This window comes from Neophocaena asiaeorientalis, unplaced genomic scaffold (genome assembly GCF_003031525.2).
Source record: "Neophocaena asiaeorientalis asiaeorientalis breed wild unplaced genomic scaffold, Neophocaena_asiaeorientalis_V1.1 scaffold148, whole genome shotgun sequence".
Classification (NCBI taxonomy): domain Eukaryota; kingdom Metazoa; phylum Chordata; class Mammalia; order Artiodactyla; family Phocoenidae; genus Neophocaena; species Neophocaena asiaeorientalis.
Genome location: NW_020174050.1, coordinates 4,700,209 through 4,717,204, shown reverse-complemented (window position 1 = coordinate 4,717,204; position 16,996 = coordinate 4,700,209). Strand labels below are relative to the sequence as shown.

Here is a 16,996-nt window from a genome sequence, read left to right as displayed (position 1 = left end):
AGCCACTTGGCCTTTAAAATCAATAAGTTTTACAGTAAGATTCTCTTTACTTATTAATGTTAGATAATACTAAAATATTTCCGTGTAAATATTTTCCTGGTGAAAAATTGCTATTAAATTTCAAACGTGAATATAGTCAGTTCCTCCTCTATGAACGTTTTTCATGTAATACCTTATTAATAAAGATCGAATCCCTGTCTTTTATAGATAAGAACTAAAAGAACTAAATAGGGAAGCATTCATATTTCAAGATCTCTAAGAAGAGGTAGCAAATATTTAATATGGAACAAAAACCTTGTGAATCAAATAATGAGGATCTTTTATCAAGTAGTGGCCTTACATCCAATGCAGGTACGTGATTTTTATAAAACAAAATGGGAAAAAAATTAGAACTAAGCAGTCTTCGTAATATTCGTTCAAGCTGCTATTTTTTCAGTATGTTTTGATGTTAACTGTGCAAGGCACAGACCTTGTTCATGAATGTTTACCAGATTATTTATAATTCTGCTTTATAAGGAAGAAATTGTTTAGTCTTTTAAAAATAGCATATCTATTTTTTAGCATGTGTTTACATTATTTTTTGGTTTGAAGATTGTTTTCAAGTTGAGGAACTTAAGCACATGCCATGTTTCTCTAAATGCCTCCCTTCTCTTCCTCGGTCTGCTCTAAGCCCAAATTCTGCATCATTGTGACTTCTTTTCTCTCACACCCGCCCGCCCCCCATCCAGTCAGGTACCAAGTCCTGCTTTCTCTATTCTCAGAAATGTGTCTTGAGTGCATTTTCCCTCTCCATTCCCATGACTGCTGTCCTAGTTCAGGCCCCCCATCAACTCTGATGAAAATTATTTCAGTCAACAGATAGCAGGCAGGAAAACAGAAACAGTAGGAATAAATAGGTGACATTTAATACAGGGAATTGACAACACAGGTGTTGAAAGAGCTGAGAAGGCTCAGAGATGAGCCACTGTAGGAAGCTGCTACCAGCTTTGGGGCTAGAAGGACCCTGAGAATGGGAACTGTCATAAGGCGTAGGTACAAGCAGGAGCTAGAGCCATGGGGACGGCTGCCTGTGGGAGCTGAAGCCACCCCTCACTGCCAGAAGCCTGTCAGAGGCAGGAGAGAGGAGCGGTCCCTTAGCTTCTCCCTTCCTCTGGCCTTCTGGTCTTTTGCCGGTACCTCCCACTGCGAACCGTCTTGGAAACAAGTTGGGAACGGGGCCTAGGAAAAAAAGTTCTCTACAACACACAGCAGAATAGGGACAGGACAGAGAATGGATTATCTAGCAGTCAGGCAGGTGACCTGCACAGCCCTAACTGCTTTCCCTGTCATGTCTGTCTCATCTGAAAGAATGCAACCAGAGTTTATTCTCAGTTATAGGTGTTGTTTCACCGTTTCTAAGCGCAGTGAAACAGTGCTGAAAAACTTTTATTTTGGCGCCTTTATTTTGTAAAAGCTTCTGCCCCTTAGGGTGCTCATTGCCATTGTCACTTCCATCCTACCATACCCATCAACCCTGCTCACCTCCCCACCTACACGATATCCCTCATCCTCAGGGACATGGGCACTTAGCTCATGGGCTGTCTCTCCCTCCCCGGGCACATCATCATCCCGTAACACCGTCGCGCTCATGGACGACCCATCTAAGATCTTAGACTCACGGCTTCTCCACCTTTTTAGTTCTAATTGTTTTGACCTGTACTCTAGCTACTCACTTTCCTATCTTGGATCTTATTGCCAAGAACGGTTGGACTTCTGGAATCCAGCCTGCTATCTTCCAGCACTCTCACTCTCTTATTCCTGCAACACTTATTTTTCTGTCTCACGAAGGTAGTGGTTCTCAACCATGGCTCCACGTGAAAATCACTTTTTGAGACTTTAAACTTTTAAATGGCTTAGAACCACACCTAGAGAGGCTAATTCGGGAGATCTGGAATGGGGCTTGGGCACCACTGGTTTTTTTTTTTTTTTAAAGCTCTCCTTGTGTTCCTGGTTTACAACAAGGGCTGAGAACAGCTGCTCTACCTTCTGCTGTTTTCTCCTAAACCATCCACCTCTTCCTATCTTCACTTTCTTTATCGCTTGCCAATATCCTCAACTTCCTCTTTCTCTTATTCTTCTTTGCACTCTTACAGGAGAATCCCAGTCCTTTCAGGCTGACTGCCTTTTCCATTTTTTGTCCTGGGCTGCTGGAAGAAAATACACAAATGTGGATTTTCCACCGATTTGCCACTTGAGAGTCATAGTTTGCCATCTCAGGTGGGCCCCCGAGGCTGCTGAGGAATCTTTCTCTTAATCTTAGCCAGTTCTGTCTCTAATTTCCCACCACACTTATTTCAAAATTATACCATCCTCAAGCCTCTCACTCTGCCACCGTCTTCCTCACTCTCAGATAACGTCATTTCCTGATTTTCAGAGAAAATACGCCATTCGGCTGGCATTCTCCTACCCTCTCCTCCGCTGCCCCTAAGACTCACTGTTCTTCACAGTCCGTGCCTCTTCATAGCTCCGTGGAGGAGGTACCCTCCTAATTTGCTACTCATGCTTTAATTCCCACCCCCGCTCGCAGCAGCTGAGCCTCCTCGGAGGTTTGGCTCCAGGATCTCTGCAGAGTCTTGGGCCCCACTCACTCTGATATCTTCAGTCCCTCTCTCTCCATTTGCACTTATCCATCAAAGTAAACATGCTAAATCTCTCCAAGCCTAAAACCACTAACAAGGAAATATAACAAACCAAAACAACAAAAATGAAAACCTCTCCTCAACCTGCGCCTTCCGTGCCCCTTCTTCCTTCACAGCTGTGCCGTCTGAAAGACAAGTCTGTTCACGTGTCCTCATCTTCACCATCCATTCACTCTGTGAACCACTGCCTTAGGACTTTTGAACCTAGTATTCCAATGAAAGCACTCTGGCCATAATGACTAGATTTTCTCCTTTTTGCCAAATGCAGTGAACTCTTCCCCCTGCCCAACATTTTATTTCGAATTTTTTCAAAATGGTCGAACAATTGAAAAAATAGTACGTTGAATACATTAAATACCCTTCAGCTGATGCACCAGTTGTCAGCATTTTATCATATTTGCTTTATCTCTATGCCTACAATTTATATTTCGTTTTGCTGAAGTTGAAGGCATCATTATTCATGCCTCAAAACCAGAATGTGCATCTCCTTAGAAAAAGGATGATGTCCTACATTGCCACATCATTGTATCTGAGAAGATTACTGTCGATGCAGTTATCATCTAATTCATATTCATATTTAAATTTCCCCAGTTGTTCCAAAAAAAGTTTTACTTAGTGTTTTAAAAAAATCTAAGATCAAAGATCCTGCACTGTATTTGGTTGTTTGGTCTCTTTATTCTCTTTAAATCTGTAACCATCCTCCCTCCTTTTGTTGTTGTTGTTTCTCATAGCATTTTCCTTAAGAGTCCAGACCAGTTGTATTGTAGAATGTTCCACATTCTAGATTTTTTCTGATTGTTGCTCATGTTTAGATTCAGATGAAACTCATTTGGCAAGAGTTTTACATAGGTGACAGTTTATACTTTTACATCATACTTTAGGGAACACATAATGCCAGATCCTGCTAATTTAGAGTCATATTTTCTCCTTTACAATAAATAAGTAACCTATAGGATGGCCCTTTGAGACCTTGTGAATATCCTAGTACTAAATAACCTTCCATTCAGTGGTTTTAGCGTCAATTGAAGATCCTTGCCTGAATCAGTTATTACATTGATGATTTATAATTTTTTTTTTTTTTTGCGGTACGCGGACCTCTCACTGTTGTGGCCTCTCCCACTGCGGAGCACGGGCTCCGGACGCGCAGGCCCAGCGGCCATGGCTCACGGGCCCAGCCGCTCTGCGGCATGTGGGATCTTCCCGGACCAGGGCACGAGCCCGCGTCCCCTGCATCGGCAGGCAAACTCTCAACCACTGCGCCACCAGGGAAGCCCGATGATTTCTAATTTTACCATAGTTATTAGCATACATTTTTCAGGAAAGAAAAACTTTTATTATTATCACTCTAGATACATAGGTTGTTTTTAATTCACAGTGCTATAATGTATTGTTGTCACTGTTGTTTTGACGCTCAGTTGTACCAAATTTGGCCAGCCCCTTTAAGCCAATTCTGTGTCTTTTTAAAACATGGCCCACTTCATTACTTTCTGGCACATCAGAATGTTCCAGGCTGTACTTTTCCTCCTGTTCCACCAGACCTGGAATCAGCTATTCACTAAAGAGCCCTGGTTCCTTCTAGTAGGAAATAGTATTCACACACCAAGATCTCATGTGCTTATTGCTACTGAAGTGTCACTGTGTCTAGGAGTGCTCAGTGTCTAAAGCTTGGAATTAGATTTTTTTCCCTTAAGTTCACACCGGTAATTCTCAAATCCAGTACCACAGAGTTCTTCCTCATCTTCCCCCCATTCCATATCTGTATTTCCCTTACAGTGAAAACTCAAGTTTCCAACAACTTCAGTGTGTTTACTTGTTTTCTCTCTTACACGGTACACACAAAATTGTTTCAGAATTGTAACGACACCTGTTATATTAACAGCTTAACTGCTAAGTTAAGTTCACGTGCAGTCAGGGTACTGTGTTCTAAAGTTATTTGAAAGGAACTATTTTCTCTGTGAGGTTATGTTATCAACTTACTGTACACTTAGGTTTATTGTTTTCTGTTAGTTTTCAGTTTTATGTTTTGAATATGTATAACATGTATATGGCTCAAAAGTGAAAACTTTATAAAAAGGTATATTCAGAAGAGCCTTGCTGCCATCCCTATCTTTTCCATTCTATTTCCACCCATCCCTGTACTCCTATAGATAGCTGTTTTCATGAGATTCTGTTTTATTGTTCCAGTGTTTCTTTTGTGCAAAATTAAGCAAATGCCACACATACACACATATCCATATATGTACATGCATATACACGTACACATACACTCTTGTTTCTCCTTTCTTACAAAGAAGAGGGAAATTAACCTCCACCTATTTAAGGGAGGAGTAGCAAAGAATATGCGGACATATTTTAAAACCACTGCAAGTTTACTTTCTGGTCACAGATTATCTATATTTCTCTCACATGCAAAATATATTCACTTTCCTAAGAAGGCCCCTAATAGCCTGATCACACTACAGCACTCACTGAGAGGCCAGAATACCTTTACCTAAATTAGATTCAAGTATGGATGAAACTCCTTAATTGTAATCCCTTAAATACAGCTCCTTGAGTAGAGTTCCTCATTCTCTGAAGACTTGTGACACCCAACATGCAATGGTAGCCAGGCACAGGATAACCACTGTCCACTCCTATTGAGGAAGCAGTAAACAGGAAGCACATATGTCTGGAAGCACATATGCACACAGTTCTGAAATCCAGCTGGGCACAGGCTGACCACTCAGGACTAGCTGATGGATTAGGACCCAGGCCTGGGGATAAGTCTCCATGGTTCCTGGCACCATCCACTGGACTCTTGGGTCTGACTCTGAGTTCTCCTCCCTTTTGCATGAAAGGTAGCATATGTTTCCAGCTGGGTGGCTTTTTTCAGCCTGCTTGTAGAAAAGCCTCTCTCCATCTCATACTGTCTCTGTCCCTCAGTTCAAGCCAGCGGTGGTTCTTGAAAATCTTCGTGTGTCTTCTGTGACTCTTACTGGGTTTTACCTCCTTTGTCTTCCTTTTAAATGTGAATATTTCCTCGGAGTGCTCTGCTTGATCCTCTTCTCTTTTCACTCTGTACGCTGCCCCTAGATGATCCCCTTGACTCCAAGGATTCATTAGAACTCATATGCTGATGATTCCCAGAAGCTTATCTCTAAAGTAAAACACTCTGCCAGACTTCAAGTCCATGTACAGTATTTGCAAATCAACATCGTTACTTGGACGTTGCTGAAGCCGGAAACTAAAGAGAAATCTTTGATGTCTCCCTCTCTCTTACTTACCACATATATTTCTTAAATTCATGCCCTTGTTTCTGTCTCTGCTTTCTCTGCTTTAGGGCAGACCCTTGCCATGTCTTGCCTGAACTGTTGAAAGCCTCCTTCTACTTTGAGTTTCTACCTTCATTTTTATCCCCATCCAATGCATTCTCTACACTGAAGCCAGAGAGCCTTTTCAGAACACAAGTGTAGTTGTATTACCCCTATCTTCAAGTCCTTTAATGATTCCCTAGAGCTTTCACAGTGAAATCCAAATTCCTTGGCATGACCACAAGGCCCTTCGTGATATGTCCTACATTTTCATTCTCATATCTGGCCACTGCTTCCTTTCACCCATAGTATGCCGCGCTGCTTCAAGACCCCTCGCCAATAATGATGGTGTTCCCACTGCCTGGAATGCTCTTCCTCTTCTCCTGTCTTCCAGACTAGTTACTTCTTACTCATAGATGCTTCAAGACTAATTCAAGTATCACTTGATCACTGTCAAGTAAAACTACCCCCTCCTCCCTAACCTGTTCCTCCTTTTTACCTTGTGCTCTTCTCTCTCAGAGACACTCTCACTTTTCTGTTGTCCCCATGAGACCTTGAGCTCCTTCAGGGTTCAATAAGGGAATCTACCTGGGATAATGTTTGCCACAAAGTTATTTTATTATTAAGTTAATTCATTGGTTAATTAATTATTTAATATTTAGGTTCTTCAGGTTCATTTTTTATGTCATCTATTCGTGGATCAATAATTGAAAACACATCTTCAACTGGGACTTTGACACAAATCCCTTTTTTCCCTAAATATGAAGTGGAACTTGATTCTCGCAGAAAAGTCATTCCTTACCCTGGAAAGGAACACATTGAACGTGTTTTGGAAGAATATTCACATCAAGTCAAAGATTTGCAGAGAAGACTAAATGAAGTGAGTTACATTCTTTTCCTCCAGTATCTGATACCATTTGGGGGAGACAGTGAGGCACAGAGCTTTGGAATAGAACCCAAACTTTCTGGAAAAAAACCTTAATAATGGATTCATGGGACTTCCCTGGTGGTGCAGTAGTTAAGAATACACCCCCCAATGTAGGGGACATGGGTTCGATCCCTGGTCAGGGAACTAGATCCCAAATGCATACCACAACTAAGAGTTTGCATGCCACAGCTAAGGAGCTCACCGGCCGCAGCTAAGACCCAGCACAAAATCACCAAAAATAAATAAACAAAATTAAAAAAAAAATAATAATGGATTCATTGGTTAAACTTGTTAATTTGGCCTGTGCCTTCTGTTTCACTATTAAAAATTGGACTGATGAAAAGTCTACACACCCATTTGTCTTTTGTTAATAATAAGTCATAATGCCTTGTCTTAATGGTGTAATTTTTTTCCAGTTTTATTGAGCTATAATCAACATACAGCACTGCATAAGTTTAAGGTATACAACATAATGAATTGACTTATATATATCGTGAAATGATGACCACAATAAATCTACTTAACATTTATCATCTCATATAGATAAAAAAAAAAAAAGAAAAAACATTTTTTTCCTAGTCATAAGAACTCTTAGGATTACTCTCTTAACAACTTTCATATATACCATACAACAGTGTTAATTGTAGTCATCATGTTGTACATTACATCCCCGGTACTTACGTTGTACCTTTTGATCACCTTCATCCAATTCCCCCTCTCCCCACATCCCTGTTTGGTAACCACAAATCTGATCTCTTTCTGTGTAAGTTTTTTTGGTATTTTGTTTTTTAGATTCCACGTGTAAGTGAGATCATATGATACTTGTGTTTCTCTGTCTGACATATTTCACTTAGCATAATGCCCTCGGTGTCCATCCATGTTGTCGTAAATGGCAGGATTTCCTCCTTTTTGTGGCTGAATAATATTCCATTGTGTGTGTGTGTGTATATACACACACATACATACATACCTCAACTTCTTTATCCATTCGTCTGTCAGGAGACACTTAGGTTGTTTCCATGTCTTGGCTATTATAAAGCATGCTGCTATGAACATGGGGGTGCAGGTATCGCTTCGACAGAGTGTTTTCATTTCCTTTGGATATATTTCCAGAAGTGGAATTGCTGGATCATATGTTAGTTCTCTTCTTGACTTTTTGAGGATCCTCCATACTGTTTTCTGTAGTGGCTGCACCAGTTTTTTATAATCCCATCAGTAGTACACGAAGGTTCCTTTGTCTCCACATTCTCGCCAGCATTTGTTATCTCTTGCCTTTTTGATGTTAGCCATTCCAACAGGTGTGAGGTGATATCTCATTGTGGTTTTGATTTGCATTTTCCTAGTGATTAGTGGTATTGAGCATCTTTTCATGTACCTGTTGGTCATTCGTGTATCTTCTTTGGAAAAATGTCTATTCGGATCCTTTGCCCATTTTTAGTTAGATTATTTGGATTTTTGCTATTGAGTTGTATGAGTTCTTTATATACTTTGGATGTTAACCCCTTATCAGATATAGGATGTGCAAATACCATTTTTTCCCAATCCATAGGTTGTCGCTTTCATTTTGCTAATTGTTTCTTTTGCTGTGCTCTTGGTGTAATCTTAGTGAAACTTGAATTGCTCAAAATGTTATAATTAATCACATTCATCTATAATTATAATTAGTAATTGGTTCAGGCCTGCTGTCCTGCTTTCATGATACCTGGTTTTTCTTTAAAAGCAGTTGATAGGGGGTCGGTTTTTAGATGTATGTGTATACACGATAGCTAAGTAGTGTATAGAAGTTATTCGATGAAAATTTCAAGTGGACCTTGTGTAGAATCAAGCTGGCTTTAGTCAGCTTTACAGCTGCATGTTGGATCCTGGTAGTCTATAGCCTAGAAGTCAAACTTATACAAAGGCCTTTGTGATCGAATTTTTTTCGCTGTACATTTTGGCCTCTTCGGCTACCTGTTCCCTATATGTACCCTCCATTCTAGTGATATCACTCTTCCCTGGATGTGCCATTCTGTTCTAGACCTTCATGCCTTTGCCCAAGTCATTTCCTCTTCTCTGCCTGTCTACCTGTTAACTTCTTATTATCCATCAAGACTCAGCTCAAGCATTTCCTTCTCTGAAGCCTTTCCTCTAGACACAAGTAGGTGTGTTCTCCTCTGTACACTTGTTGCTCTTCATACACACATCTATTGTAGTATTTAGTACGTTTTATTGTATTTATTAACGGATTGTTCTACTTCATCAGAATGTGTGAGCACTTAAAAAAAAACTACAAATTTATTAAGTGCTGAAAATGAGATACCATTGTATCATGTAGAGGGGATGCAAAGATGAATAAGGTAGGACTCATAAGCAGTTCATAGTCTTGAAGGGGGCCTGGCATATAAACAAGTAATGAGAATACTTTATGATAAGTGCACTAAAGAGATGGATTGATGATAGATAGATAGAAAGATAGATGAAGCACAGAGGTACCAATGAGGAAAAGAAGCAATGTCAGTGAATTTTCCAAGTCTATCCTCTGGCGGAGTACGTGACACTTGACTGGCTCCCAATAAATTAGTTAAATCAGTAAATAAATAACAGGGCTATTTGGGTACTTATAATATTTATCAGAAACCTCCTATGTAACAGATATTATGCTAGGTACTGGATATATAAAACTGGAAAAGGTGTGGTCCTTTTTATGTACACATTTACAGTCTTATAGCTGAGATATTTAAAATAGAAAATGATAGTAACAGGACATGTGTGCTACAGTAGGGGTAAGCGGTGATGCTAAATCTGATCAATGCTTTACATTCCTTATCTTACTTGACTTTCCAACAACATTTGACACACATGACAATTCTCTTCCTCTTGAAGTGCTCTTTTCTCTCAGGTCTCATGGAAACACACTCTCCTGATGTTCCTCCAGCTCATTCTTTTTCAGTTTCTTATTCCAGCAAAACCCTCCATAGACAGTAATAGTGATTCCCATAGCTTCTGTTGCCATTTACATGTAAGTGGATGTTCAGTTTACATTTCTGGTCAGACCTCTTAACTGGTCTCCACACCAGTTAGTGTACCTGTGTTCCTACTGGATATTTCTACTTGAAATGTTTCTCAGGCTCCATAAACTCAACATACCTGATCTTTCCCCCAAACCTTTCTTCTAGCTGTATATGGTGCCACATTTATATTGTTGTACAGGGCAAAAACCTGATTCATTCCTGATACCTCTTCATTTTCCCTGACATCCACTTTACTACCAAGTCCATCCAGTGTACCACGTATATATTTCTCAAATATGGAAATGTTTTCATTTCCACTGTTACCATACAAAGTTCAGACTACTCTAGCCACTCACCTGGACTATTAGAAAAGAAGGTAAAGGATCTTACCTTGTATTGACTATATAAACATTGTCAACTGCAGAATTAGGTAGTAACCTACTATATTTCCTTTCCTGTGTAATGTTTGTTTTTCCTGCGGTTCCTAATTGCCTTGCTTTTTCCTTATACTGTTGATATTTACCTTTATCATATCCTCATTAAAAAATTATTATATAGGTTTTCTATCAAACCTCCTTTAACCCAGGACCCTTTAGGAGTTCTTCCGTCTAGTCTCGATGAGTTTCTTCTTAGGTCTGCTGTATAGATATTTTCTTGGGATTCCTATCACTGCTTTCCTGGTTGAATTCATGATTTCCAGGATTCACTGTTTTCTCTTTTCCTCTTTCTTGATTTATTTCTTCATTTAGTCAAAACACATCTTTAGAAACTTTTAAGAAGAAGTATATGAGACATACATTATATGAATTTTTTCATTCTGATAATGACTTAAGCTGGATGAAGCTGAAAGTTATTTTCTCTCAGTCCTTTGAAAATATTGTGTGCCCTTGCACAGACTGAGAAGATGTCTATCTGATTCTTGTTCCTTTGTAGATGATATGTTTTTACTTAATTGGGGTTCACCTTTGGAAACCTTAGGGTCTTTATCTCTGAAATTCCACCATGATGTTCTTAAGTGTGGATTTTTGTTTTTTCCTTCCCTGTGCTAGTACCAAAAGGGACTCAGTGGACCCATTTGGCCTGCAGATTTGTGCCCTTCAGCTTTGAGGAATTCAGGTTTTTTTGGTTTCTTTTTTCTTTGATAGTTTTTTTCTGTTTTCTCAATTCTCTCTTTCTGAAGCTCCTGTTAGTCAGATATTAGCTCCTAGGTTGAACCTCTAAATCTCTTACCTTTTCTTTCAAAATTTTTGTCTACTTTTTTACTTTTGGGGTGCATTTCTTGACTTCCAACATTTCTATTGCAACTTTTTAGTTTGCAACCATATTTTTAATTTCCAAGAGCTCTCTCTTCTCCTCTGATCACTTCTGTGACACAGTGTCCTGTTCTTACTTTACAGCAAAAATGTCTCTCAAATTTCTCTGCAATACAAGTTTTTGGAAGTGTTCTTCCACTGTTGCGTTATCTCTTTTTGTTTCTTTGGATCTTTTTTCCTGAGTATTTGCTCATTTGTTTAATCTTAGTCTCTTTTTTATTTTGTAATCTTCCTTCAAGTGTTCAGTGGTTTTTGGCTTTTTGTTCACACTCAAGAATGAACAGTAAAAAAACTGATGGCAGTCTCCCTGGGGGCAGAACTTGATGGCTTTACTTTGGGATAATTAGGTGGGGCATCAGCCATTGTGCTGGGAGATCTCTCAGTGCCTGATTTTGAGATCTTTGTGAATTTCTTTGTAGTAGAACACCTTGATTTTTGAATGGTAGTTGTCTGCTGCCAAGTTTTTTAAGTCAGTTGGAGGTAGAGGTTGACTTTTCTATATACACAATTTCCACCAATTCTCATGTCCTCGGGAATAGAGTTTATTTCTATCTCTGTCTTGAACCAGAGTCAGATTTGTTCTAGGAACGGTGTTTTGGTTGTAACGTGAATGGATTGAAAGAGGGCAAGGTTGAGACAGTGAGACTAAGGTATTCAAAAAACCTAGGTGAGAAATGATTAATTAGGCCCCGAACAATGGTGAAGGGGGAAGGAAGTACACATAAAAATAAATCATTGATATATAGACTTTTGGAAATTATTAGCTATAAGGAAATACGTTCCTCTAATGAAAACTAATTTGCAGGACTTTTTTTTTTTTTCTTCAGAGCAATGAATTGCATGAGAAACAAACATTTTACTTAAGACAGTCAGTTATTGGTTTGCAAACAAAACTTCAAGAGATGCAGATGGAGAGAGATGCCATGGCTGACATCAGGTTGGGATTCGTTACCTGAAATTATCTTAAAGTTTTACTCCTTGTAGTGTAAAATCACTTGTGTGAATCTGAGTTTTATCAGTGTTATTTCTTCTCTTTCATTTATTTCCTAGACGAAGAGAGAGTCAGTCCCAGGAGGATTTAAGAAATCAGCTTCAAAATACCGTTCATGAACTTGAAGCTGCCAAATGCCTTAAGGATGATATGCTGAGAGATAGCAACACACAGATAGAGCAGCTAAGAAAGATGATGCTTAGTCATGAGGGAGTGCTTCAAGAAATTCGATCAGTCCTAGTTGACTTTGAAGAAGCCTCAGGCAAGAAAATATATGACCATGACAGCATGTCTACCATCCACTTCCGCAACATGGGCTCAGCTATTAGTAAAATCCTAAGAGAATTAGACACAGAGATTTCTTATCTTAAAGGGAGGATATTTCCAGTAAGTGGTGAGAACACTACATCAATATTGTATTAAAATGCATTAAGACAATAGTATTAGGCATATAATTTTTGAAACTCTTCAAAGTAAGCCAAGTTCTCATTTTTGGTCTCTCAAATAGCAGAAGTTACTTCCACAATGATCTTTGTTAACAATGGGAACTAACTCGACTTATCTGTATAGTTACGTGAGAGTATAGCCAATGTAAAAGATCTAATAAAATACAGCGATAGAATGTATCTGATTTTAGCATTGCTCCTGTTTGCATCTTTCTAAGGCATTCCTTTTGTTGCAAAATCTCTAAATTTTCCAAGCTTTAGATTTACCAATTCCTAAATCAGTATCTCTTTTTTATAACCAGGTAGAGGATCAGCTTGAAACACTGAAATCTGAATCACAGAACAAAATAGAACTACTACTTCAACAACATCAAAATAGGTAGGTTTCTGAGGTATAGAACAGGGGTCTCCAACCCCTGGGCCACGGACTGATAGTGGTCTGTGGCCTGTTAGGAACTGGGCTGCACAGCAGGAGGTGAGTGGTTGTGAGCGAGTGAAGCTTCATTTGTATTTACAGCCGCTCCCCATGGCTCGCATTCCCGCCTGAGCCCCGCCTCCTGTCAGATCTGCCGTGGCATTAGATTCTCATGGGAGCGCAAACCCTGCTGTGAACTACGCATGCGAGAGATCTAGGTTGCATGCTCCTTGTGAGAATCTAATGCCTGATGATCTGAGGTGGAGCTGAGGCGGTGATGCTAGTGCTGGGGAGCGGCTGCAGATACAGATTATCATTAGCAGAGAGGTTTGACTGCACAGGGACCACAATAAATCAATTGGAAAACAAGCTCAGGGCTCCCACTGATTCTGTATTATGGTGAGTTGTATAATTATTTCATTATATATTACAATGTAGTAATAATAGAAAGTGTACAATACATGTAATGCACTTGAATCATCCCCAAGCCATTCCTCCCCCGCAGCCCCGGTCCATGGAAAAATTATCTTCCATGAAACCGGTCCCTGGTGCCAAAAAGGTTGGGGAACACTGGTGTAGAAGATCGTAGTGACACTATACCACAGGTCTATAATCTCTCATCAGCAATTCCAAACTCTATAAAGCTCTAAAGCACAGAATCTTTTTTTCATAGATTTGTGGCAAACTCACGTTAAAGAAAAAATTATTCTGACACGTGTTTAAAAAGTAGGGAAGACTTTATTGAAGACTGTTGCAACAGGAGTTTGCATTAGAGAGTGATGAGGCTCAACTCGCAATACAAGGGCAAATGGAGATTCATAGCCAAGAAGCAGGGTGAGGGGTTCAGTGGATAGACAATTACTAGGAGGAGGCATCGAGGTGAGAGGCTTCTTACTAAACTGACTTAGCGAGATTCATACTAAGCCTAGAGCGAGATTCATACTAAGCCTAGGCTTCTTACTAAGTGGGGTGGAGGCGCAGACTGCTGAGAGGAGTCTGACTAAAGTTTGGTCAAGGTTAGAGTCTTTGTCACTCATTTGTTGGGAAAACCTGAGCTAATGTAAAGCTTTTTATAGTCTTTATGAGTTACCGCGAATATTTAAAAACCTACTGTTGTGTTAGTAGTGTCTGGCTTCTAGGACACTTCCCTAGATCTCTCTGGGGGTGTCACGATACTCAGTACTGTTATTTATTACCATTGTAAAATTAAAAAAAAAAAATCTGAATCCTAAAACCCGACTGCCCCCAAAGGACTTGGATAAAGGATTCTGGATCTAATTTACATACTTGTTATAAAAAGAATAGCATATTCAAAGCTAAAACAAAATACTAAATTTGAGAGTGTTGAAAATCATTAATATTTAGCATAATTCATTGTCAGGCAACATCTGTATCAAATAACAATCACCACATTCTTTTTGTAGGATTGAGCAGTTAATCAGTGAATATGAAACTGAAAAAGCAGGACTTACTGAGAAAGCTAGCAGTGCTCGGAGCCAAGCCGATAGTATCCAAAGTCAACTGGAAATCATTCAGTATGTGTGTCCTGGTGGTTTGAAATTGATAGTCATTTATCTTCATTTTATTTTTATCAATTTTTTGTTCTAAGATCTTTTAAAAAATTACTTAGTAATTGATTCTACAGGAAAGTAAAACTTTTCTAACATTCAAAGAAACAGAAAAGATTACTTAACATGTAGATAATACTTTATAACCGTATCAGAAGTATTAGGGCAAGTATTTGGGCCTCTTGGGACGGGATGTTTTAGATATTGTCTACATTTCAACTGATAGGATAAAACAAACACACACTATATATGTGTGTGTATGTATAAATATACATAAATTATATATATATACATATAAATAACTTTATAGTTTGAGCTCCTGTGTTGAAACTTTTTATATGGACATTTTCAGTCATACACAAAGGTATAGAGAAAATTGTATAATGAACTCCTACGTATACATCACCTACCTTTAACAGTTAACATTTTTGAACTTAATCTTTTAATAAGCAGTTTTGGAAAATAAAAGACTATTGGCCTAATAATGCCATATTAAATAATTAGTGGAAGTATCTAAAAGCTAGAGAACCCTTAGGTATCACACTTATTCTTAGTCTGCTATTTGCTGTTATTCCCCCTTTAAACCCTTTTTAGAGAACAAGCAAGAAACCAAAATTCAATGTATATGCGTCAACTCAGTGACCTGGAATCTACTGTTTCTCAGCTACGTTCTGAATTAAGGGAAGCCAAAAGGATGTATGAAGACAAGGTGAGTTTAGATTTTGCTGCTCTGCTTCCAGCGACTATTATACACAGAATCAATTATATAGTTTTTAATGGTTTCTTTGAAAATGAGGAAGCAAAGCAATCATTTAAAATTAAAAGCAGTTTATCAGATGGGTGCTAAATAGCTACATGTTAAATTACTATAGAAAAACAGTTTTTAAGTTGTTTGCTCAAATTCATTCATTCTTAGAAAAGTTTCTTGCATCCTTCAAGTAAGTTTCTAAAAAGTGAATAATAAGGCCATTTTAATTACTTTTACAAGGCTTAGCCTTAGCAGGTACTTCGGTACCAGCTGGTCTCTCCGACCACTGAACGTTTTGGGGCCTAACCTCCTCTCTTACTTCAGCTCCTCCTTATTAATCATTGTGCGGCTAGCAAACTGAGTTCACTTCAAGATTAGGCCGAATCAAAAATAATTAGGAAGCTAAATCTTCACTTCTCATCACACAGTTCCTATTAAAACTAGATATTAATATTTACTACAATATTCTGTTCTCTCCCTGTCTATAGCTAAAGACAAGCTATTCGTTATCATTATCAACCATTTTTCTGGAGCTTAGATTTTTCTTAATTTCAAGGACACAAAATAGTGTCCTGTTTTGTGAATGCCGCCTTTCATCTCCAAAATGTCCTAGTCTGGAAGATAAATTCTACGTATAATCATCCTGCCTATAAGAGAGCCTACAGTTCTAACCACTTGTAGCTAATTTCCTACTCCTTAGTTGATTGGGGAGAAATAGAGTATAAGGAAGCTGCCAGATTTTCTTTATAAAATAATCCAGTTCTACAGGGTAACAGTACAAGAAAAAAGCTCCTTATGGGAAGAAGCAATTGAATATTGCAGCACTAACTCTTCCAGATATTTTCCTGCCTTTGAGCAACCCCTCCTGTAATTACCGCTGTCACCCATTTGCTGGCCACAGGAGGGGGCTGTTTCTCCTCGGTTCTCAACTTTAAAGACCTCAGCTTTAATTCGTTGTGGCACGGCTGAAAGAAGAATGGAAAATTTAGACATGAATTTACTATAAAAGTCTAAACAATAAAGAGTAACATGAAACTATATAATCTCAGTTATGAGATTTGGATCCTCTACAGGGACTTTCAAACATTTTTGATCACTACCCACAGCAAGAAATATAGTTTACCATATAATCTAGTACACACATACAACTGAAGCACACTTCACAAAACAATACTTGCCCCTATTACTTAAGACGCTGGCTCTTTTCTGTTTTCTTCAGATACTGATTTGATGCTCACTAAGTTGACTTCATTTTTCACTGCTGGGTTGCAGTGTGAATAACACTGCTGTCCAAGACGTCTTCCTTAGCTCTTGGCCTAGATTCTTGTATCAAGGTCATTTCAACAACAGCCACCTGCAAGCAGCCTCGAGGAACCTTAGACTTCTTAAAGGCTAAAACCCAAGAAACAAAAGCCCGGAGAGAAATATTTGCTCTTTACTGCTTCTCTGAGGCCTGCTCTTTGTGTTCTAGTTTCTTTTCTCAGGGTGAACTTTTCCCCTGAAGATTGATAGCGGGAATATCGATCGAACCCATTCTGGGCAGATCAAGCCTACACAAAAGGCCTTGATCTCACCCTATAGGTTATGGTAATGATTTCAGTACAGCGTGGGGTAGAAAGCTGCTTTACT

The 16,996-nt window shown here is 38.9% G+C and overlaps 1 protein-coding gene across 1 annotated transcript in view; it reads left to right on the top strand.

The window, feature by feature from the left end:
• Positions 1 to 281: 281 nt before the first annotated feature.
• Positions 282 to 16,996, top strand: part of CCDC158 (coiled-coil domain containing 158) — a 73,739-nt gene continuing 57,024 nt past the window's right edge. Inside the window, exons 1-7 of the mRNA XM_024754181.1 lie at positions 282 to 351; positions 6,631 to 6,848; positions 12,027 to 12,136; positions 12,250 to 12,577; positions 12,939 to 13,015; positions 14,476 to 14,586; positions 15,214 to 15,328. Coding sequence (XP_024609949.1) covers positions 282 to 351; positions 6,631 to 6,848; positions 12,027 to 12,136; positions 12,250 to 12,577; positions 12,939 to 13,015; positions 14,476 to 14,586; positions 15,214 to 15,328 — 1,029 coding nt within the window. The remainder of the gene's footprint in view (positions 352 to 6,630; positions 6,849 to 12,026; positions 12,137 to 12,249; positions 12,578 to 12,938; positions 13,016 to 14,475; positions 14,587 to 15,213; positions 15,329 to 16,996) is intronic.